This window comes from Anopheles coustani, chromosome 2 (genome assembly GCF_943734705.1).
Source record: "Anopheles coustani chromosome 2, idAnoCousDA_361_x.2, whole genome shotgun sequence".
Lineage (NCBI taxonomy): Eukaryota > Metazoa > Arthropoda > Insecta > Diptera > Culicidae > Anopheles > Anopheles coustani.
Genome location: NC_071289.1, coordinates 11397154 through 11422573, shown reverse-complemented (window position 1 = coordinate 11422573; position 25420 = coordinate 11397154). Strand labels below are relative to the sequence as shown.

Here is a 25420-nt window from a genome sequence, read left to right as displayed (position 1 = left end):
ACATAAGATTGATGATCAACAAATTCGGAATGTAACAAAGTAAAATTTAAATAAAACTGACACATTATTTTAAATTTCTAAAACCGAATTGGGCATCGAACAATGATTGAAATGCGAATCGAAACCACCACTTTAGTTTTCAGTAAGAATTGAGCAAATTTAAAAGGCATTTCGCTAGTAATCAAGAAAAATCAAATGAATTTTTGTAATGGCACGCCTAATTTTAGAAGCAAAAGAATTTTTATGTTTTAAACTTCACAATCCAAGGACCATGAGTCGATGAAGTATTTGAACAAGAGATAAGCGCGAGTATTTGAACATGTCTCTCCATTTCGATAAAACTTCGTTGCGACTTCCCACTACGCCTGAGACCGATTGAAACTTCGATCAAAAGCCAATATGCTTTCCGTCCCGCCGCAACCCCCTACCGTGGAATCGCATGTCCACAAATGCTACATAAAAAAACCCGAAAGGCCACAACGCTGTGCGCAAAGTTCCACATCGGATATGGTGTCACATTCGGGAGAATTTATAGCCATATTCCTTGCATTTTCGTCATTTCCAACGGCTCGATGATTTAGTGGCATCCTGTTTCCTTTCTATTCTTTCGATGACCCTTTCCTTCTCACCCATCGCCATCCCCCGGGCGTGCCGTCATCGGAATCGTAATCGGAACGCGAGCTCAATAATCTCCAATCAATATGTGAACAAAAATTCCAGAATCGTATCAAAATGTCGTACGCTCAAGATGGACGCGATGGTGGTGGGATGGTGTAAAATATGTTCCATTTTCGGATCGAATCATCATCACAGCTGCGTAGCACCGCAGTCAAACAAATCCGAAACCAAACGGACAGACAGACGGCGGAGAAAGTCGGCCTTTTTGAGCATACGCCAGCGGAGTGTGGCCGGTTTCGGTGAAACCGTAAATAAATCTTCCGATGAAACCGATCGCTCATACCCTCCGATTCCCCGGACCCCTGCGGGAGGGGTTGATCGAAAAAAAGGAACTTTTTAAATAGAATTAATCGAGAAGATATAAATTATAACATTTTCATAATTTATTACCATTTTTCTCCCAAACACCGACCGCGTTCGACGAGGTCGGCGGCGTCGTCATCATTGCCATTGGCACTTTCTTTTTACACACACCACATACACATCAACACGATGAATCTGATGCGGAGTACATAGCGCACGTTCTCACTTTCCGAGGATCGCCCTCGACCCTGACGCCGAAGGACATCCCTTCACTGTCTGTCTTTCTACCAAGGCACACACACATACAAATAACGGTGGTAGATTTCTGCACTTTCTCCATTTTCACACTTTACTCAAATCCCATCTTTCATGTGTCAATGAATTATTGCACATTATTCCAGTGTTGTAAAAATGGGAGAGTAATGTTTTCGGAGGAAAGAAAGAAGAAGTGAATGAAACCACCCGTAAAAAGCAGAGAGAAAACTCATCTCCAAACACGGTTGCACACATGCAGAAGGGAGGGAAAAAGTGAAAAAGAAGGAAAGTCTACAATCGGCACCAGAGTAGTCAAATAGATATCAAACCGATTGAAACTGGATCCTGGCAGGATCGGGACGGGATGTGACTGGACTAGTTTGCTGAGTAATGCATCGAAGGCGATCGAACTCCCTTGTGCACTTTTTATGTTCCGATATTCACGCAGGGTCTACCAATAAATTGCACATTTGTAACGATTCAATGTCGATCGCAATCGGAAGCAAAAAAGAATGCCCCGAAATCAAACAGAAATATGAAAATAATAACATCATGCATGAGGGCTCACCATAAATCATACAACGGCATCTATGCTCAGGGTTTGTGTATGGCTGTGTGTGCTCATGAAGTTGTCCCCGAAATGGGTGCCATAAAGCTTTTACTGCTCCGTTCGGGTGTGTATTTTTTTAGGATTTTTGCCAGTTTTTCCCGCATTTTCCCTCTACACTTGGTTTGAGCAGGGAACGGAAGCAGGGAGTGTCATGTTGCGAATGACCAAATAATCGTGACGTGCCGCGGTGAATTATGCTACTCAAACTGGTAACGGGCCCGCTTCTCGGGGTGACAAAAGCCAGACACGGGCGTAAGAGTGTGGTATCGCATTTCCACGACCACCAAAGATCACCCGAAAGAGCACCCACTATCGATTCGTGTGGAAAGTTTCTCTTTTTGCGTGCGATAGAGTTAAAAGAAACCATCGAAATGAAACCTTCAGCGTAAGAGAACAGGACTGGGACAATATGCCTTCAGTATGTATCAAGGGACAAGCTTCTTAGTGGTTCGGCGGGAAAATCCTGCACCGATGCTCCGAAGCGTCTGGCTTTTATTTCACTTTCGCCCTTCACCCCGGCATTCCGCTGGGTCCACTTATCACTAACGGATACATAAATCATAGGGACCACTTCACGGTACATTCTATCGCTCGACATGTAAGAGATTTGAATGCCCGGAGTTTGCGCAACTTTCTTGCCGAATCCATTAGCCGATGCCACGCGGCCTTACGCGTGAGATTTTGACAATTGCTTCGACATATGTGTGTGCTGGATATTTGTTTAGGTCTTTGTTACTTTTTAACAAAGGTTTTTGAGGTTGTCTGTAGCGTCGTTTTTTGGTTTCTCTATTGGTAGAGTTTGATTTTGATGAACAGTTATTTTTGGTAAGGTTTGTAAAAGGCTTGTAACGTAATATTAAAAAATCATTTCGTAATCTAACTAGAATTAAAATGTAGTAAATGGGATCTGCAAGCCGAGGAAAACCATGAAATTTATAAACGACACCAGTGTTTACAATTTATTTCAACATTACAAACCCGTTTCGAGTGAAAAGGGGGTTTCACGAAAGGTAGAATAATTTCGGCACCTGTGCTTTCAAAAAAGCATCAACCTCTGATCAACCGACCGCAAAACCGTCATTTGATGCAAACCTTCTAACAACCACATCGCCGCCACCGATTATCGAGGTCATTGTCGGGGACCTTCCTCATAACACTACGTTACACCGTTACCCCAACCGAGGGGTTTTTTGGATGGCGACAGTTTTCCCCGAGGCACATCCTGATACCATCACTTACCGCGCATTCAATTGTCCGGGCGAGCAAATGGAAGGAAGCGCGCGCAATAAACATAACTCCAGATTAATAATACATATTTCCCGCCCCCGAATGCCCGGGCCGAGGTGAAAAGGGATCGTCATTAAAATGCGCGCGTTTTCGGTCGGGTCGCAAAAGATAAAGTTGAGTGATTGACGAAATGCGCAAACGGGATGGGGCCCGGCACACCGCACGCCTCACGCCCTTCGTGGAAGGGTTTTTAAGGGTTCAAAATGGTTTCGGTAATTATTCTTTGACGTATTGAATAAATTCAATCGCTTTTTAGAGTCTTATGAATTTTTCATTTGAATCGTTTATGTTAATTTGTAAAGGAAAATGTATTTCTCAGAGTCGAAAGAATTGCTAAAAACTCATGGCATGCTTTACTTTTTAAACTTCTTTTCCGTTTTTATCGTGTTTTACTCACACAGCAAAATGGAATTTTGATTTTAATCATAAAAGATACAAATAAAATATTCCCTAATTGCAATGAGGTTTCCTACTTTTCCAGCTCAAGACCGTCATTAACTCAGCCTCCAAAACCATGTCCTGTGAGTGATCTGCGCCGTCTTCACTATCTGCTGCAGTTTTCCGACCACAAGCCCACCTTTCCCCCAGCTCGTTGTCATCGGACGCTCCTTTAGCCGGTGAATGTGTGCATTATTTTAATGTCAAATATAAATCATTTTTATGTTCATGGTAAATCAAGGAACGCTGTGCAGGAGACAGCGGGCGCCCAAGCCCAAATGGTGGTGTTGTTTTTTCGTGTCTTTCATCGTCCCTGCCCTCCGTTGGGCAAACCCGTGAAAAGCTGACGGTATAAATTATGAACTGAGACACACTGAGAAGGGCTCAGATCAGCCGGTCGCCAACCCAGCCGGGCTTGCTGTACTTTTTGAAGACCTTCCCTGCGTTATGGCCAGGATACTTTATTGCAGAAATTGACGTAAGCTCAACGAAAACGCGGAATTGGTGACATTTTTCTTATGTTTCCAATTTTACAAAGCTTGTACCTCTTAGGAATATCTCGAAAAATGTACTAGTCGTCTGTTTTTTTAAATTTGTACTTCACTTTCCCAATAGGGTAATGCTTCATGGTCAAGAAACTCATGTCCTTGGTTAAATCCTTTATCTACCGTTATTTTTTCCGAAAATTTCCATCATGTTTTAGATGTACTTTTATTTCCAGCCTTCCGCTGGCTCCCTTCCCAACCGTATCGGGGTGTTGTTTTCGAATGTGTTTCCTTTTGCTTGGCGTGTGCCATCCATCTCTTGGGACGTTTTATGCTTTTCCACTTTGCGGTTTGTACTCAGTTCGTCCCGGTCTCGAGGATGCGCGCAGCCTTTCCGGGTCCTTACTCGGTGGCTACCTTCTGCAGAGAGGATCTGCAAAATGGAACTGCAAGTTGTCAGTGGATTACTGGATGAATTACTGGCCGCTCGCAGATTTATGTGTGAAACTGGGGTGGTTTCGGTGGGTTTGTGCTATTTTTTGGCATAGGATCTGTGGTTTTCGGTGAAGCTTCCCGTTTGTTACTTTGCGTTTCTCTGCTGTGTAATCGGAGGTACTTTCTACCGTTATGTTTGTTGTTTTAGCTAAATTACTAGTTTGTGTAATAACAAAAAATCTGGAGAATTTTATTTTTTCATTAATTTTGCTATCTATTTGTTTTCCAATTCTACACAACCAATTGATCTGTTGTTTTTTAGAAAAATAACCAAAATTACCAAACCAACCAATAAAAGGTTTTCCACATAAATCTTCTCTCGGTTTGTATGCATAACAAATACAATATCGGCTCGCTCTAACAAATAACAACCTTAACGCCGTAATCAGATCAACTTTTTTTGTCTCGAACATAACAACCACCGGCTTCCGTTCTTCCGCTTGCAGAAAAGTGCAATAAAAATTATGTCGTTACGCACATCAACGGCATGACGCAGGCTTTTCTCCGCTTAAGACCCAACGTTTACCTCAACGAAAAAAAAAAGGGAATGAAACGAGAGAGGGAATTAACAGAACAGTAAAACGGCACCGGCCGTCTGCCGTTCGTATGAATGATTGGCCGACAACGGGCGACGGCGCAAGAGATTTGGGTGATTTCCCTTATTCCGAGGGCAAGCAACAAGGAACAAGAAGGGAAAAAAGAAAAGCAAGCAGTCATAATTCACCTTTAACTGCTTTTGATACGGTTGGTACATTAAAAATTATTTTTAAATAAAGGCCCACCAACGGGAGCCGGTCTAGCGACGGTAGGGAAACTCGATCGGGCCGCGAAAAGCGTATGGTGCGTATGCCCGAAACCTCCACCACCCAGTTCGCTCGACAGTCAGGGAGTTCGAACTACCGCGGAAAGGAAGATGCGCAATTAAGTGTGCAGATCGGTGTGCGGAACGGGCGGGACGGGAAGAACACAAATCCACCGGAGGTCCGTGGAGAAAATCCTACAATGCCTTGCGCTGTCGTTACCGCGCGAAATGATGAATGTCATTTGGGAGCGAACGGGAGTTGGGGTAATAATATCACTTTTCCTCCATGCAACCAGCGGAAACTTCTTGTGTTTTCCCGTGTAAGAACTACGCCAGAATGATGTTACTTAACACTTAGCGAAAGAAAACCCTCTCCCGCCATCCTTACCTGTTCGTAGATTCTTTTGTCGCTTTTGTCTACTGCAATACTTCACCCGAAGGCTCTGCGTTCGAGGCCATCGAGTGCTCTGTGCTGTCCCAGGTCTGACTTCTAGTTTCCGCAGGCAGGGTCGTCTGCTAAAGGAAAGATTACAATGACAGCAAAACTGTAACAAGGATAAACGTATTTTACAGCATAATAAACTCTCACTTCTTCCGTCATTAGGAACCCCTCGTTGCCAGGGGACAATAGGGCTCAGCATGTATCATGCAAGCACATGAGGCATTGGTAGGAAAGATGCATCTTTAGAAATTAGAGTTGTATGTTTTTTTTACAGTAGGTGCCGTAAGATTACGACACCAAATGTAAACACTCTGCTGTGGAAGGTTGTATACCTTTTATTGAAATGAAACCTAGTCGGCTTAAATAAGCATAATTACCTATTTTGCAAAGATGTTAGTTAGTCAAAATATATTTTTTTGTGAAATAGATTTAAGAAACTATTGAAAACAGTTCTATGAACAAGAACAGTGAATGACTTCATGAGATAATGTTGAATTATATTTTTTTAAATGTTTCTAAATTGATGAACTTCAAAATGCGTTCATTCGGGTTAGTTTTATGCCCAGCGCTGTAGATGTTTCATCTTTTCGAAACTACTTTTATGAGGTGAAGAAAGCGAGACAGTTTTAATTGCAATATGTTTACGATGTGGCACGCCATTACATAACGTTCACGGTGCACTTACAGGCCTATCCTGCGAAACCGTAGTTTTGCGACCCCCACTGTGAGTCTCGAACAGCTCAGGATAACCAGTGCCACACACGAACCCGCACGCCAAAACGTCCCCATTTCACCACTCATTACATATGCAACGATTTTTCATCCGGACGCGCATTGTTGTGACTTTCAGCAGGTTTGCCAGAACCTATCGCTTCGGTGGAAAGTTCGCGTAGGCCTGCGGTACGTACGGTTTGACGATGACGCACTGTGGCTCGAAGCAAGTATACATCCTCCGGCAGGTAGTGGCTCGTGTTCTTCAGAATTGTTTTACGACTTCCATCCATCATCGTGAGACCCGACGCTCGTCCATTCTTCCTCCCTCCACGCGTTGTGGACCTTTATGGCGATATAATCGTTCGGTGGAAGCACATTTTAAGGCTTTACATATTGCGCGCCCGATGTTTTGACGAGTGTTGTTCTTTCCCTTTTGTTATGCTGCCATTATGCTGTTCGCTGCGCCGTCCGTCCAGGGTTTGGGAATGGGATGTGTTTATTCGAGTTTTCACCCACAACCTGCACCGCCACTTTTGAAACGGCCTGACGCCAGACCAACGATAAACATAACCCCCCCTCGGCCCCACTGATCTCCCCACCTCTCCTTCGATGGTCCCAACAACTGGTGCGCCCGTCCAGTCGCCGCCAGCGATGATGAATTACGCAGCACGTGAATGGATTAGAAACATCTGATCTGATTTAGGGCCCGTGGAAGTGTTGTAAACAAATCGACCCACGCTAAGTATTTAGAATATACTTGCAAATAAGCTACCCGGGCTACCGTGGGACGGGGCAGTGTGGCAGGTATCGGTGTATCGATTGCCTCCGAGAGCTCGCGCGAACGGGTGATGGATGGTGTATTTATTTATGGAAAAGGCTAGAAAACAAAAAAAATGATTTCTCGCTACCGTTTCGCTCGCTGTGTGTTGATGCGTGTTATGTCGAAGATGAATGGCGTCTGAGAAAGGACGACCTATGCGGTGATCGCATGGAATACTTCAGCGTGGAGCCATCACGCGGGTCAAACACGTTGTGGAAACGCGTACGGTCCTTCGGCGGCTACAGTAGCGTTATTAGTGCCAGGTGTCGAGTGTTGTGTTTTGACTCGTTGTTATACGATTGTACAAAACATTTCGAGGCTAAACAACATAAGGTTTTTTTTTAATTACTGGAAACTTAATGCAACACGACACCGTCAATATAAATACAAAATGAAAGCATTTTTACTTTTTGCGGAACACGAAATAGGAAGATCGCAGTTTCTTGTATGCTCGTTTGCGCATTCGTATGATAAAGTGCAAATAAAAGAAGGCAAAAGCCTTGAGTCAATTTGAACACACACACATGTTAATGTTTCGAGTCCAACGGCAAAGCCAGAAATAGCCGTTCGAGATAACGTTCAACATAATCAGGTCACGGGCTGAGCACTGTTTGTTACACAAATTCAAAGTTGTTCAACAGGGTGATCTAGTAAACATTGTGTGTTTTAAGTTATTAATGAATTTCTTTCAGCTAGCAAAAAAAAAATTACTTTTAAATTATTTGAAGCTTTGTTTGAAAATCTAGTTTAATTTTTAATTCAAATTACAACTTTTCTACAAAATTATTAATTTAAACTACTCCAAGAATGAAACATTCGACAAGCTGAAGCGACCGCTGGTGTTTTGGTTCCCGTTTATGAAACAGTTTTCAAAATGCTAAACTGAATATTGTTCGGTACAAACAATAAAATGAAGCATTAAAAAACATCACATGTGAAATCATAATCACTTATGCGTCACCCAGTAAACGTCACCCATGTTTTTGAAAAAATAGTGTGTGTTTTGCTTCGTGTGATCGCGTTTAGTTCAATGTTGGTGATAATATTTGCAATATAACTACGACATAACATCATGTGTTCATCATTCGTTTAATGTAGTGCCTCAGTCGTATTTCATCACTCAATTCGATTGCGTGTTCAATAAAAAAAAGTCATGAATATTAGTGGCTACCTCGTGGGTTTGTGTTTTGGTGTTGTTTTCTTAGCTCGAGCTACCACGGCTATAAATAGTTTTGAATTACATAAACTAGTGACTAAAATAGAGAGTTTCGAGGACAAACTGCAAGGTGTAGAACAAAATGTTATTGCAACCATGGAGAGTTCGCTGAAGGTGATTGACTTACATCGCTAAAACAACTTTATTGAAGTTGTGTAATAATTATGATTTTTTGCAGAAAATGGAACAACGTCTGCAGGAAAACATGCTCATGCACTTCGAGACAAGAATGCAGGCAATGGAGGATTCTTGGAAAAAGGTAAGTTGACACGAAATTACAGTGGATGAAACAACCTTGTGAAAACAAGCTGCTCAACCTTGGAATACTGTTCGAATGCTGCGATATTGATGTTTTCTTCTTTGTAGAGTGTGAAGGCAAACGTAGATGGTATAGCGAACCTTACTGTGTTCAAAAAGTGAGGAGACATTGGTGGTCAGACTGTGCGCAGGTATTGGCGGATTGTTATTTTGTTTTTTGTTGATAGTTGTGTTTTTGATTTCTCCGGCAAGATTCATGTAAAAATATTCATCCGGGTATCAGATACGATTTATTTAGTGAGCTACTACACGCATATTCTTCTTTTTTCGTTCCTGGCCAAATTTGATGGCATTATTACTGGAGACGAGACTTAGAACTATGCTTACGACCCTAAAATAATCTAAAAAATCTAAAATAGAAGAGTTTACGTGTAGTAGCTCACAAAATAAATCGTATCTGCTATCCGGACGAATTTTTTGACAATAAACTTGCCAGAGAAGTCAAAAACACAACTATTGACAGTTAAAAAATAACAATCCGCCAATCATTTTGACGCACACAAGATGGAACAAATTCAGCAACAACAGGATGCTCAAGGCAAAACCTTCCAGCAAATGTCGTACCGCAAGCTCATAAAGTTAAGAAAGAATAAGGATTCTCTCGACATACTTACCGGTTCGATACGAAATATTAGCTCTCAAGGTGTCAGGGAAATACACGAAAAAAATGAAGGAAATTCAATTCCATTCGAGGTACTCTGTAAACAAAATATGTATGTATAGAAATATTTATGTATGTATGTATAGAAAATAGTAAATAGAGGTGAAAGATTTCTACGGAAACTACGGATACGTTAAGTAAGACGGGTTTAAGATAGGGAACGAATGGTAGAAGTATGCGTTGAAAAAGTTAGGGACATACTCAGGGACGGCAGGAGATTCAATGAGGAAAAAACATCTCTTTTAGATTCATTCAAGCCTTGTATTACATTTATGTTTGTTTCATTTACAGAGTATGGAAGCATCGAACGAGAATACCCGGAACAAATTGGAGGCGTTGAAGAATCATGTGATACCCAAGATGGACCATATCCAGGAAACGTCGGAAACTGAGCTCAAGAAAATAAGAGAAAACAAGAATACTCTGGACATGCTTATCGATACGGTACAAAATATTAGTATGCAAGCAAAATTAACCACTAGGTTATTTAACTTTACGTATCCAGCGAGTTCATGTCGGCAAGCTCCCAGTGTATCGGCTACTTACATGATCAAAATTGGGGAGAATAGCGAACCATTCCAAGTCTTTTGTGAGCAAAATATGTTCGAAGGCGGCTGGACTGTAATTCAGCATAGATTCAACGGTTCCGTCGATTTTTATAGGAACTGGACGGAGTACCGCAACGGATTCGGAGCTTTAGATGGCGAATTCTGGCTTGGGCTGGATACCTGCATCAAATTACTAAGAATCGACCCCACGAACTGTTGGTGGAATTCAAAGATTTCCATGGAAACTACGGATACGCTAAGTATAGCGAGTTTGAGATAGGAAACGAGTCGGAGATGTATGCGTTGAAAAGGTTAGGGACACACTCAGGGACAGCAGGAGATTCGTTGACCTACCACAAGAATCAAAAGTTTAGCACATTCGATCGAGATAATGGCCCAGCTCCCATTAATTGTGCTGAGCGACATCACGGAGCTTGGTGGTACAGATATTGCCAAAGTTCCAATTTGAACGGGCGTTATGAGAACAGAGTTTATTGGAGTGCGATATTGTGGACCCATTTTAAAGAAGAATACCGTGGAATGTCCTATTCACGAATGATGATTCGCGATATCATTGATTAATGCAAACATAAATCGATTACCTCACCAGTGAAGATGTTCATCAGCTGCAGGCTGCAGCATCTTTGTTTCTTCTCTCCCTTCACTTCTACCAAATTAAAGTAATAACAGAAAATTTGATATCAGAACTAATGTGCACAGCAATTGCTTTTGAATCGAACAGATCGTTTTATTGTAGAATGTTCGTTGTCATTCAAGGAATAAAAAGAACAATAAAGAAAGAAACAGGGGTGAAATAGATTCAACCAAATCAAATGGTTGAAGTTATCTTATGAGGTAGGTATCTTATGAACGAAACTACTCCAATTGGGCTTTTGGAATGAAAAACATATAGTTGTGAGACCTTTTCCCACTGGTATAGTGCTTTTACGGTGTTAGAACAATCTATTCTTTTAAGCATCGCTAAAAAAAACAAACACATTAATAGGAATTAGTAGTACATTAAAACTTAAATTATGTCAATCTTACGTTCTCCCTCTTTTATGATCCTTTGGTCCTACGTATATCTTTTACTCGTGGAAAAAGCAATATAACTCATTGTTGACTTTGCGTTTGCATCCAATAATTTCATTTGATGTAAAGCTGTTGTGCTCGACATGTACGAAACAGGGTAAAACAAGTTGAACGTATGACGTTTTACATTAAAACATCGCGGCGACGTTTATGTTCGGTCAGCTTCGTTGGACCGAAACGTTTCCAACATTCTCCCTCCTAATGTGACAACGGCTTAAATTTAATTTACACATCAATCAGGTGCCCATGTGAAAACGCATCTTAATCACCTGGTCCTGTCACCTGCCACCGTCTCACTCTACCTAGCTGCCGAACTGATTTGTTTTGATTCATGTTAAACACGTGCATTTTTCAACGTACCTAGTTGCTTTTATAAGGTAAGTTGTATATATTTCGCCTGGTATTTTTACGTCTACCTTAGCAATTTTCTAGTAGTTCGATCCTATTCTCACTCCTACTGCCAGCCATTCTACTACTGACTTATGCTCAATTTGGCCGTTTTCGGCCCGCACTACTACACCGGTGAATTTGGCACATTTTGAGGAATCAATGTGAACGCGTTGCTTTCCTGAATAGTTTGAACCTTGTGTAGCATCTTTATCGGGTTCTTTCCATCAAACAAACTGCCGTAAGTGTTCCGTTATCCAACGCCGCTAGGATGAACCCGTATTGCCCTTTGCGTCCTTCCAGGTTGTCATCACAGCCGTCGAATCATCAGGACAATCGTCGGGGTTTTTAACTGCTTTCTTTGTTACCGGGCAGAAAATTACTCCGAGCCTTCTTTCCGTCTTCCTTGATTATCGGCCAACACGATAGGTCAAATAGTTGCCAAGCCCACTTCCCCGAGGCTACCGATAGCTCCTGACATCCTCTGAACTGCGGCACTTCCGTTGGGCCACAGACCTTCTTCGTGCCAGTTGCAGTAATCTCGGCCAGCAACTGCTGCTCCTGCTACACACCATACTTATGTTTCTCAGTAGCATCATACTGCGTCACGGTACTCCAAGACAACGACAGATTGACAATAGAGAACGCGACCTTTTTCGGTGCGCCAATGTTGCTACCGATAACGGCAAAGTTAAACTTAACAGTCCCAAAGTGCTTCCTAACGATGCCAAACAAAAGCCTTGCGCGTGCAATTCACTGCCTACCTACCGGCAAAGAGCAGCTTGATACGGACGAACTGGCCCTGAAAACAGTGTAATATAAGTCTGACTCGATCAGTTTATCCACCTTCAATAAAAACATTTCTTATTATCACCGTTCGTATTTTAATTCATTGGAATCAAATGTTTGTCCATGTTAATTTGTTATTCATTCCTTACTCGTAGATTTTTCTACGACGCTTGTGAACTAATCTTCTGAGCCCTGACCTATATCCAAGAAAATTGGTCACTTGCATGGCTAAGGTAAATAAAACACGCCACCCAGGAGTACTCTTATTTCAATAGCGAAGGTAAGTAATGGTCAACATAATCAGCTCACGGACTGGACACTGTTTGTGACATAAAATCGAGTATATTCAACAGCGTGATCCATTGAAAGTTGTGTTTTTGAGATGTTTCAACTAACGAAAAAAGATTTCTTTTAAATTCTTTGATGCTTTGTTTGAAAATCTAATAAATAACGCAAAGAATGAAACATTCGACAAGCTGAACCGACTGCCGGTGTTATGATTCCCGTTTATGAAACAATAATATTATGTTGAAATAAAAACATCACAAGTGAAATCATAATCACTTATGAGTCACCCAGTGAGCACATGTTTTTGTCAAAATAGAGTGAATTTTGGTTCGCGTCATCGCGTTTGGTTCAGTGTTGGTGATAATATTTGAATCATAGCTAAGACCATGAGTTCATCATTCGTTTCCTGTATATTCTGCCTCAGTCGTAATTCATCACTCAATTCGATTGTGTGTACAATAAAAAAAAGTCATGAATATTAGTGGCTACCTCGTGGGTTTGTGTTTTGGTGTTGTTTTCTTAGCTCGAGCCTCCATGGCTGTAAATAGTATTGAGTTACATAAACTAAAGAACAAACTAGAGAGTTTCGAGGACAAACTGCAAGGTGTAGAACAAAATGTTATTGCAACCATGGAGAGTTCGCTGAAGGTGATTGACTTACATCGTTAAAACAACTTTATTGAAGTTGAGTGATAATTATGATTTTTTGCAGAAAATGGAACAACGTCTGGACGAGAAGTTGGCTAAACTTGAGAATGGAATCGACAAATCGTTCAAGGTTGTGAACTACACATTTGAGACGACAATGAGGGCGATTGATGATTCCTTGCAAAAAACAATCCACGTACGTTTCACAATTTGGTAATTCTTGTTTGGTTTAAAAACTGCAGGAAACCGAACACACTTCAAAGGAAAGGCACATAAAAATCCTGGACAAATTGGCTAAATTTGAGAAAGATGCAAAGGATCATATGGAGAAAGTGGACATGCACCTCGAGACAGTAATGCAGGCAATGGAGGATTCTTTGAAAAAGGTAAGATGACACGAAATCACAGTGGACGAAACAACCTTTCTTGAACATGCAAATAAGCTTGCACACTTTGGAAAACTGTTAGAATGCTGTGAAATTGATATTTGCTTCTTTTGCAGAGTGTGAAGGCAAACGGAGACAATATAGTGAACCTAAACAACCAGTTGATTACCAAGATGGAACAAATTCAGCAACAACACGATGCTCAAGGCAAAACGTCCCAGAAAATGTCGTACCGTAAGCTCATAAAGATAGAAGAGAATAAGGATGCTCTCGACATGCTTACAGATTCGGTACGAAATATTAATATCCAAAGCAAATTTAACACTCAGTTGCTTCACATGATGCATCCAGTGCGTTCATGTCGACAAGCTCTCAAGGTGTCAGGGAAATACATGAAGAAAATTGAAGTAAATTCAATTCCATTCGAGGTTCTCTGTGAACAAAATATGTTGGATGGCGGCTGGACTGTGATCCAGCATAGGTTCAACGGTTCTGTCGATTTTTATAGAAACTGGACGGAGTACCGAAATGGATTCGGAAATTTGGACGGTGAATTCTGGCTTGGGCTAGAATACGTGCATCAAATAACTAAAAACCGACCTCATGAACTGCTGGTGGAAATGAAAGATTTCCATGGAAACTACGGATACGCTAAGTACGAAGAGTTTGAGATAGGGAACGAATCAGAGAAGTATGCGTTGAAGAAGTTAGGCAAATACTCAGGGACATCAGGAGATGCGATGAGAAACGACAAGGATGAAAAATTTAGCACGTTCGATCAAGACAATGACAAAGATGAACGGCATTGCGCTGAACAGCGACACGGGGCCTGGTGGTACTGGCACTGCACCCATTCCAACTTGAACGGCCGTTATCAGAACACAACAGACGACGTGAGTGCAATGTCGTCATACGACTTCAAAAAAGACTGGCGTGGTCTGTCTTACTCGAGAATGATGATTCGCGACATTCTTAATTAATATAAGCCTGACTCGATCAGTTCATTCACCTTCAATAAAACCATTTCACATTTTACTGCTCGTTTTTATTTCAGTTTAACAACAGTTTTGTCTATGTTGGTTTATTATGTACCTCTCACTCGTACTCCTTACTCGTAGAATGGCTGTGAACTAATCTTCTGAGCTCTGACCTAAATCCAAAAAAAATTGTCACCTTCATGGTTGAGATAACTAAAAAACGCCACCCAGAAGTACTCTTATTTCAATAGCGAAGGTAAGTAATGTTCAACATTATTAGCTCACGGGCTGGACGCTGTATGTTACACAAAATCAAGTATGTTTAACAGGGTGGGGAACTAACGTTCGACTTAACGTAGGAGGATATACCCCGACTCGCATAAAAGAAGAAGAAGTTTAACAGGGTGATCCATTAAAAGTTGAGTTTTTGAGATGTTTCAACTAACCAAAAAAGATTTTTTTTAAAATTCTTTGAAGCTTTGTTTGAAAAACTAGTTTAAGAAATAAATAACGCAAAGAATGAAACATTCGACAAGCTAAAGCGATTGCTGGTGTTATGTTTCCCAATATGAAAAAGCTTTCAAAATGTTAAACTGAATATTGTTCGGTACAAACAATAATATTATGTTGAAACAAAAACATCACAAGTGAAATCATAATCACTTATGAGTCACCCAGTGACCACATGTTTTTGTCAAAATAGAGTGTGTTTTGCTTCGCGTGATCGCATTTGGTTCAGTGTTGGTGATAATATTTGCATCATAGCTAAGACCATGAGTTCATCATTCGTTTCTGGAACATTCTGCCTCAGTCGTATTTCATCACTCAATTCGATTGTGTGTACAAGTATATCAAGAGCCATGATTATTAGCGGCTACCTCGTGGGTTTGTGTTTCGGTATAGTTTTCTTAGCTCGAGCTACCACGGCTATAAATAGTTTTGAGTTACAAAAACTAGTGACTAAAATAGAGAGGTTCGAGGACAAACTGCAAGGTGTAGAACAAAATGTTATTGCTACCATGGAGAGTTCGCTGAAGGTGGTTGAATTACATCGTCTAAACAACTTTATTGAAGTTGAGTGACAACTAAGTTTTTTTGCAGAAAATGGAACAACGTCTGCAGGAAAACATGCACATGCACTTCGAGACAAGAATGCAGGCAATGGAGGTTTCTCGGAAAAAGGTAAGATGACACGAATTACAGTGGATGAAACAACCTTTTGAAAACAAGCTGATCAACCTTAGAATACTGTTCGAATGCTGCGATATTGATGTTTTCTTCTTTGTAGAGTGTGAAGGCAAACGAAGACAATATAGCGAACCAAACCTCAGCTCAAAAAGTGAGGAGACATTGGAGTTCAAACTGTGCGCAGGTATTGGCGGATTGTTATTTTGTTTATTGTTGATAGTTGTGTTTTTTATTTCTCCGGCAAGTTTCATGTCAAAATATTCATCCGGATAGCAGATATGATTTATTTTGTGAGTTACTACACGTGCATTCCTCTATTTTCGTTCCTTGCCAAATTTGATTTTGCATAAAAATGTGTACGCGTATCCTATCTTTTGCTCCGGATTCGATGAGAATGCCTTTGGTAATGCAGCAATGGTAAAACAAATGTTTACAAGTCGTATAGTGAATTTAAAAATGGACGTGAATTGTGTAGTAGCTCACAAAATAAATCGTATCTGCTATCCGGACGAATATGTTGACATTAAACATGCCGGAGAAGTCAAAACCACAACTATCGACAGTTAAAAAATCACAATCCGTCAATAATTTTGACGCACACAAGATGGAAAAAAATCAGCAACATCAGGATGCTCAAGGCAAAACGTCCCAGAAAATGTCATACCGTAAGCTCATAAAGTTAGGAGAGAATAAGGATACTGTCGACATACTTACAGATTCGGTACGAAATATTAGTATCCAAGGCAAATTTAACACTCAGTTGCTTCACATGATGCATCCAGTGAGTCATGTCGCCAAGCTCTCAAGGTGTCAGGGAAATACATGAAGAAAGTTAAAAAAAATTCAATTCAATAGAAATATATATGTATGTACATAAAGAAAATAGTAAATAGAGGTGAAAAATTTCTACGGAAACTACGGATACGCTAAGTACGAAGAGTTTGAGATAGGGAACGAATGGGGGAAGTATGTATTGAAGAAGTTAGGCAAATACTCAGGGACAGCAGGTGATTCAATGATGAAAAAACAACTCTTTTAAATTCATTCAAGCCTTATTTGAATATCTAGTTTAAGAAATAAATAACGCAAAGAATGAAACATTCGACAAGCTGAAGCGATTGCTGGCATTTTGATTCCCGTTTATGAAACAGATTTCAAATTGTTTAACTGAATATTGTTCGGTACAAACAATAAAATTATGTTGAAGAAACATATTTGTTTGTTTCGATTGTGTTACATTTATGTTTGTTTCATTTGCAGAGTATGGAAGCATCGAACGAGAATACCCGGACCAAGTTGGAGGCGTTGAAGAATCATGTGATACCCAAGATGGACCATATCCAGGGAACGTCGGAAACTGAGCTCAAGGAAATAGTTGAAAACAAGAATACTCTTGACATGCTTATCGATACGGTACAAAATATTAGTATGCAAGCAAAATTAAACACTAGGTTATTTAACTTTATGTATCCATCGAGTTCTTGTCGGCAAGCACCCAATGTATCGGATACTTACATGATCAAAATTGGGGAGAATAGCGAACCATTCCAAGTATTTTGTGAACAAAATATGTTCGAAGGCGGCTGGACTGTAATTCAGCATAGATTCAACGGTTCAGTCGATTTTTATAGGAACTGGACGGAGTACCGCAACGGATTCGGAGCTTTAGATGGCGAATTCTGGCTCGGGCTAGAATATCTGCATCAAATTACTAAAACTCAACCCCACGAACTGTTGGTGGAAGTGAAAGATTTTCCCGGAAATTACGGATACGCTAAGTACGACGGGTTTGAGATAGGTAGCGAATCGGAGTTGTATGCATTGAAGAAGTTAGGGAGATACTCAGGGACAGCAGGAGATTCGATGCGAGACAACAAGGATGAAAAGTTTAGCACATTCGATCGCGACAATAGTAAGAGTAATTGTGCTAAGCAGCGACGCGGGGCCTGGTGGTACTATGATTGCTCCTCTTCCAATTTAAACGGGCGTTATCAAAAAACAATGGGTGATACGAGTGCGATGGTATGGTACTCTTTGATAAATGACTGGCGTGGTCTGTCTTACTCGAGAATCATGATTCGCGGTACTATCGATTAATATAAGCCTTCAATTCAATAAAAACATTTCACATTACAACCCTTCGTTTTTGTATTTCATTGGAACCAAATGTTTGTTTATGTTGGTTTGTTATACACTCCTTGTCGGTTTTTCTAGGACGTTTGAGAACTATTCTATTGAACTCTTACCTATATCAGAGAAAATGTGTCACCTTAATGGCTTTGCTAACTAAAACACGTTACTCAGGAGTACTTCTCTTTGAATAGCGAAGGTGAATAAGCCACGGTATTGAGGTGGACAACTTTGCGGTCATAGCGCCCCAAGAGAACACCATCTAGCCAGCCTCCAGGGAAAACCGGTGGCATGCGTTTTTATGACTTATTCAATTAAATCAACATCGCTCCGTCGACACCTGGCCCTTTTGTCTGCCAATCTGTAAATCAAAGCTAAACCGAACGCTTTCGACCATAAATCAAAAACCTCAATAAACCAGCTGCCCTTATCGACTGACGCTGGAAATGGGTTTCTCCCTCACCGCCATTCTCCTGCACTATTCCTTCGCCCAATGCCCGGAGGCTCGCCTTCTTTTCTCCCATCCAATCCCTCGGACCAGGGCTTCAGCACCGGTAGCCATCGCCGGCGATAATTTATATCCCATTATTCCAACAATTTACTGGTACGTCTAATGCGACAATCAAAACTGATACGTTTGTGACAAAATCGTGATTAATGGCGCACGGTAAACATCCCACATTCAGCATAAATTGCACGTCTGACCGTGAATCACTCAGCCCATGCCCGTCCCCGGGCTTGCAGTCATCTAATCCACCTTCCAGCGCGAACAGGGGAAACCGTCGCATTTCCCTGGGAAAGCCATTCCCAGGGAAGGTGTCCTCCCGGTTGGATCGGTTTCGGATTGATGGCGCCCAGGCACGGAAGGATGTCGGCGCGTATCGAAGGACGCTGCAAGGACGCAAGTGGAGAGTCGACTTCCCGAAGTGAGCACGAGCCGGGAATAAACGCGACTAACATGACCGTCGACATCAAACCATCAAACGCGAAGTTCCCGAGGTTCCTTTCCTCCGGCGACGGTTTCTGTCGTGATGTAGCGTGAAGGACGCGTTCGATCAAGTTGACAGTTTTGATTTACGCCGTCACCGTGCAACAATGTGGACGGGTGGCATGCGAAAAATGTTCCCCGGGCGGTGGACGGAGAAAAATTGCCTCCAATCACTCCATCACGACCTGCCCCGAACGAGCGTGGCCCGAAAAATCAATTGAACCGAATTCGGGCCCCGAAATGGCGGAGGGGATCAATGAAAAATTACACCACCAATAGCATGAAATATTGTCTCGCAAAGGGGCGACCCAGGGGAAGGCGAGGAACGACGCGAAACGGACGCACAAGGGAACGGAAACGGAACCTACTCGATGCGAAAACCAGCGGCTTCTAAAGCCTGTCATTTATCAATCACGTTCTCGTCAACACGATTCATCGTCCGCATGTTCTGCGGCCACATGTTTCTGGGATGGCTTTATGGAATCTTATTGTCGTGCCTTACCTTGCCTTCGGGATCTCTTCATCATCCAGCAGAACAACAGCAGGAGCAGCTGGTAGGCCAAGAAGAGAATGGGCCTGCGGTCCTTCACGCAACTACACTCGAGTCGTCGTCGAGGTTTAATTGCAATAAATAATCATCGCAATAAATGGCAGCCTTTCGCCCTAGACGCCGTGGTCGGTGCAATAATTCTAGCCGCAGGTCGAGCGGCAGCGTGCAGGACCTAAAACACCACCACGCCATCCGCATCCGCCTCGGCGCCGGGCGGAATAAATTCGCTTTCTCGTTCTTTTCTCACAAATGCACATGGTGCGTCAGTTTATGGCCTTCGCCACTTCCTGCACATCGTGCACGAGGCGCCCCGGCCCGGCTCTGCTCTAATGATGAATTGTATGCATTTTATTGACAGTCATCTATCAAATGCGTTGTTTTGGCATTAATATCTTGCCATAAATCATGCGGCGAAAGGGCGCAAAACCCATTGCTCAGCTGCCGACCATCGGCGTCGTCGTCGTTGTTGTTGTTGGTTGTCGACTGTGCCTCTGGATGACGCGGATCGGCAACGATCGTAAATATCGTCCGAGAAAGGGAGAAACATCCAACCGTCCATTAGGGTTTGGTTTATCACTGCGTACATCGAGATGCGTTTTGAATGAAATGACTTCTAGAACTGCAGCTTGGGATTTGAATTATTTTCATTAATGAAAAGTGTAATTAGCTCGAAGACTGACATTTATTCACCTAGGAAAACTAGGTGCACAAAATATGATTCTAAGGCATATTAACAGAGGAATGAAATTTAAATGTTTTATCATAAAAATAACGGAAACATTTTTTTTGAATCATTGATTAAAGCATACTTGGATATTGAAAGCGAAAGAAAATTTGCCTTAATTATTAATCAAAGCTAATTCGAAGCACGCATTAAAATGATTGAAGAATAGTATTAGTTTTATAACACATTTAAAATAACATTTAGATTATATGAAAACAAAGCTTTGACGATAAAAAACAAAGTGAAACAAAAAAATAATCTTTCCTTTGTCGTGTTTTAAATATAGTTTTGAATGTTTTCTACAAATTACAAAGAAACTAAATTTCAAAGAGTAACTCGGGAATAGTTTTTAAATGGACTTCGTTGCATGAAATTTAACACTTATGACTAACATTTATTGGAAAATGTTATTGATCCCGGTTTTTCAGTACACTTAGTCTAATCTAACCCTTTTCAACAATTTGTCGAATTTCCATCTAAACATTTTCTTCCCCGAGGCATCTTCTCCAACTCCGCGAGCCACTCTCGTTATGCCGTTGAGGTGTTTGTAGCCATCGTTGCCTAATTATACGGAACTAAGCGTGAGCGTAATTTTCGGCAACGCGATCGTGTAGCAAAACTAGACACACTCGTTTAGTCCAGATGCTGACGGCAGCCTCGAGACTAATGGCCTTCCTAAATAACTTCATACACTACCCGCTATTTTATTCGATTTTTTTTTTTCAACGATGTCCCCTTTCGCTCACTCTTGAGCGTTAGCTTAGGGAATCCTTTTCCGTTAAAGGATCCACCCGATGGAAAGGGTGATCCGCATATGGGTGTCCTTCGTTCGGGGGAGGTTTTCGGTGCATACAGTCCCAGGCACCCAACACGATGCTTGTGTGGGTGTGTGAGATGAACAGCGCGTACGTTCGCTAGGAAGGCTAATACTATTGTCTAAAACATCCTCCGTCCAGTGATTTAAGTCTGGCGCATATACACGTTTTTAATGAAAATCATAAATATTCACTAAAAGGCAATTAAAGAAGCATTTTGTGTGTTAGCCGTTTTCAATAGTCACACGCGACGGTGAAAAACCCTCCCCTACCCCTCCAAACGCCCCACCTTCCTGCCCTGCACCCTAGGCGCAATGGAAAACCGACGTCGTTATCCGGTTTCGTGCCCTCTTCTTTCCGCGTACCTTCCCGGCGCCGCGATATCACACTTACGCCCTGCATGCACAACTGGTCCTCATACACACATTCGGTGCGCCACCGTTCTGGCCGATCGGGTGCGAGGAGGAATTCGCGCGTCCTGCGGATGTCGAACGGGAAACGCACACCAGCAGCGAAACCTTTGCCAGCGCCTCGTGCCTAGATGAGCTGGCCATTAAATTACTGAACTGACGACAAATCATTTCTCCATAAATGTGTGTAGCAGATTCTTTTAATGACTGCAAAACAAAAACACTAAATAATATCCAAACACGAACGGCGGAAAAGTTGCCCGTGTGCTGGTCGTGGATGCGTGTGTGTGTGCCCATGTGTGAAACCGCTGAAGCCATGGAGACAACATTTCGGTTGGGATGGGGGTGAGCAAGAGATTGGTGAAGAAAAACAGGAAGCGTCAGTTGGATTATCACATTTTCGTACGAATTCTGCGTTCGAGAATTTGGCTTGGATAGACAAACATTAGAAAAATATAAATATCGTCACGCATCGACGGAATTGTGTTGTTTAAAATCTTTTATATTTACAAAATTCACTGTAATTTGATTTCGACACTCTAAAAACTTCCTCACAACAATTTTAAGAATCAAGTAATTTGACATTCTACCTAATTTTACTCTCAGTTAACTCAAACCCCCACAAAATAGTCATTATGATGCTAACGTAAAATGATACGTTTTGTCGTGATTTAACTCCAAGTACCAGACTCCGGAAAAGTGGTTTTCCATCGCACTGCAAAACCCCTCGGTTTGTCTTGAAGTCAAACCTTTCGGTCGCGTATGGGCTTAATGTTCGGAAATGGGACCAAAAATGGATATATTTCCCAACCTCACGTTAGTGATATGCGTGTGGAGAAAGTAACGATCATGTAATGGCAGCATAGTGCCAGCCCATTTTCCCACCCTTGGATCACTTGGTGGTGATTGTAAAATTGAAATTTGTTACGCAAAGATTGGTAATGATTTCGGTACGCTAATGTGCAATTTACGTTTTCGTTGAAATTATGGAGGTTGATGGTTTTGGTAGTAACCCATAAGAATGGATGTCGGAAGAATGAATGCATTGGAGAGAGTTGTTAAAAAGCTAAACCCAAATTGAGGTTATTTCAAAACACATGTATTTCATAACGTTCACTTTGAATATTGGTTGCTATGGAAACCCATTCAAAACATAATATTGAAAATAACCAAATGTTATCTACCCTTCCTTAGTGATGATGTGTAAGATTGTGAACATGTGGAAGATCAACTATTTCTATCCCTCAATGGCACTATCGTCTTATTTTGATTTTGAATCATAAATTTGATACTTTATTAATATGCCAAAGGTATTAACCATCAAAACGAGATCAGCTTTGGTCTCTCGGAGCTGATAGAAACCTAGCGTTTGAGTGCATTTGAGACCCTTGAAAGACTCCTTACCATCAGCTACCACGCGGGCCGATACCGATGCAACACATAAACTCATAAATTTTCCTTCTCTACGAAGCGCCACCTCGATACCGGTGAACAAAACCATGGGCTGGAACAAACCTTCCTGCCTTTGCCACCGGGGCCCGGAGCTAACACGGTTCGCATTTATTGCATATCGATAGCACTTAATCAGTAGTGTGGCAATGCCGCACATCCGGTTGCCCGGACCGCGCAGGGTCTGGCAAGATGCGCTTCCCAACGCCTCGAGATGTAGCGCGGGCACATAAATTAGGCGAGAAATTATGATGCTGAATGAAATAGATCGATCGATCGATCGATCGAGCGGACGGTCCCGGGGGGGAGGAAAACCTACTGAACTGCACCGGAAACGCAGAGAGGAGAGAGATTCGAATGAGTGCATCCTTGGCGCCAGTCGCAAACGGAACGGGGGCCCTCTGTCCAGTCCGTCGTGGCTGCTGCGCTAACAAATGATCTGAGAATCATCAAAAACACGTGTTTTTATTATTTATTTACATTATAAATTATACGAGCATATCGCCACCGCACACTTCGCTGCCAAGCCGCAGATGCACCCAGAGGGCGCTACACTATGCACCGCTTCCACCTTCCACCTGATGCACCGAACACCGTGCGGCTTTTGTTGTCCATACGGCCTTGCTTTACCCGGGCCCGGGTTTCACATTTTTCAAAAAACCCTCTCGGAAAACTATCACCCGAGACAAGTGGTCATGTAAACACGGTGAGGAAAACTAAAATATTCTCTCTCCCACGTTCCGCCCCGTTGAAGGGCTCATTTCATGGATGGGGTTTTTTGATACTTTGTACTTAGGACTGCGTTTTTCGGAGGCCCGTTTTTCACCACCCCGGCCGTGTGATGTTTATTTTTCCACCGTTTGCTTTCTTTTTTGTTTCGCATACCTTCCATCATCAAACGCGTTGATTGGCGGTATCCGCTCGGTAAACAGTTGAACAAATTAAAATCCCGAAAATCACTCGCAAGCGGAGGCATCCGAAGGTCTCTGAGGGTGAATTCTTAGGGGGGGAAATGAGAACAACTCCCCAGTTGGGTGCGTCTTCCGCGGATCAAAGGCTACGATGCCTATCCGACCGGTACAACGCCGCTTTGATTTTGCGCAAAGTTTTAATTAGAGCGAAAACAACGGTGAGATAAATATTTGAATGATGATATAGAGGCTTCGAGCGGGCGTTACTTGTAGCCCATTTCCGGTGGCTTACCACCTCAAACACTGGATAGCGAGAAGTTTGATTAAAGGCGGTGTCCGATCCACCCATGAGCGTTGTGTAATTTTCTTATCTCAGGAAAATAAAATTTGAATAGATAGAGTCTCACAAACAAGGACCGCGGAAAAACAAATTCTAATTTAAAATGGTTGCTTTATTATAGTAGTATTTTTGACTTTTTTTTACTCTAACCATTACAATTGTTGAGCTAGTAAGAATCAATAGTTAGATTGGAAGACTATTTAAAAAAGAGCACAATTTTGACCAAAAACATTTGATTACTTTATTTTTTATTGCTACACCTGACACTTTGCTCCAATCTATGCAAATCAATGCAAAAGTGTACTTACTTTAAGATATCTTGAAACTGAAAAATCGAGTAAATCAACCTTAAATGATTTTTTAAAGTTTTTAATACATCCAAACCATACTTATCAGAGTGAAATTTAAAATTTCTTACCCAAAATGTAAAAAAAAAAAATTTTAGTTTAAAAACCATGGCCAAACAGTTCAACAAATTGCGGTAAAATAATAAAGTAATAGAGTTAGAACATTTTCTGTAAAAGAGCGATTAAAACTCAAGAGAGGAATTAAAACTCACTCTTATTGTTTGGGAAACGTATGGTTTATTTCACCACATCACTAGATTCACCAGATCTTTATTACACCACGAAAAGTGCCACACATTTGCAAACATCAAAGCCACCGATCCTGGCGGCTCCTTCCACCTTCGGTATGGGAATTATGAAAAACGACCCGACACATTCTTGAACCGGCACGAGTTTACTTTGATACCGCGTTTATCTATTGCGTTCGCGAGTGGCGCAATGTTGTGGCGAAACACAAGACAACAAAAAAAACCTGAAACCGCCCCATATTTGTTGATCATCAGCGCCCATCTTCCCACGTGCGGTGAATGCCGCCGTTCGCTAATGACATTATTTAAAAGGTGTTTAATCTTGCAGCTCAACCACTTTCCCCAGAGCCGCCCAAAGTGCGGCGAGTTAATTGCGACGCGCTTCCGCTCGCCGGCCCGAACCTAGTTTGCGTTTCAATCGGCGTGTGTGCGGCTTCCTTAAGATCAAGCGATCCGTTTATCAGCGCACCCTCTGTCGGCAGCAAACACTTTAATCATAATATTTACTAATCACACAAACCGAGGTTGCCAAACACTTCTAATTGGAAATGTAGCTCAGAACCGAGGTGAAAATGGATACTACGCGTAATGTTGTTGGTAAAATGGGGATCGAGATGCATGTGCTGTGAATAAGATCAGAGTTTTCCATTGGATTATTAAGTTTAGGGTTTTTTTTTCTTT

The 25420-nt window shown here is 41.8% G+C and overlaps 2 protein-coding genes and 1 pseudogene across 2 annotated transcripts; all 3 read left to right on the top strand.

Annotated features, from left to right (window-relative positions):
- Positions 1 to 8641: 8641 nt before the first annotated feature.
- Positions 8642 to 10654, top strand: LOC131262226 (fibrinogen-like protein A; annotated as a pseudogene).
- A 2689-nt stretch (positions 10655 to 13343) lies between these two features.
- LOC131262223 (microfibril-associated glycoprotein 4-like) lies at positions 13344 to 14642 on the top strand. The gene is made up of 3 exons (XM_058264177.1): positions 13344 to 13472; positions 13519 to 13662; positions 13779 to 14642. The coding sequence occupies exons 1-3, from the start codon at positions 13344 to 13346 to the stop codon at positions 14640 to 14642; spliced, it is 1137 nt and encodes a 378-aa protein (XP_058120160.1).
- A 1101-nt stretch (positions 14643 to 15743) lies between these two features.
- LOC131262220 (angiopoietin-related protein 1-like) lies at positions 15744 to 18887 on the top strand. Its single transcript, XM_058264175.1, has 3 exons — positions 15744 to 15821; positions 17088 to 17849; positions 18702 to 18887. The coding sequence occupies exons 1-3, from the start codon at positions 15744 to 15746 to the stop codon at positions 18885 to 18887; spliced, it is 1026 nt and encodes a 341-aa protein (XP_058120158.1).
- The last annotated feature ends 6533 nt before the right edge of the window (positions 18888 to 25420 follow it).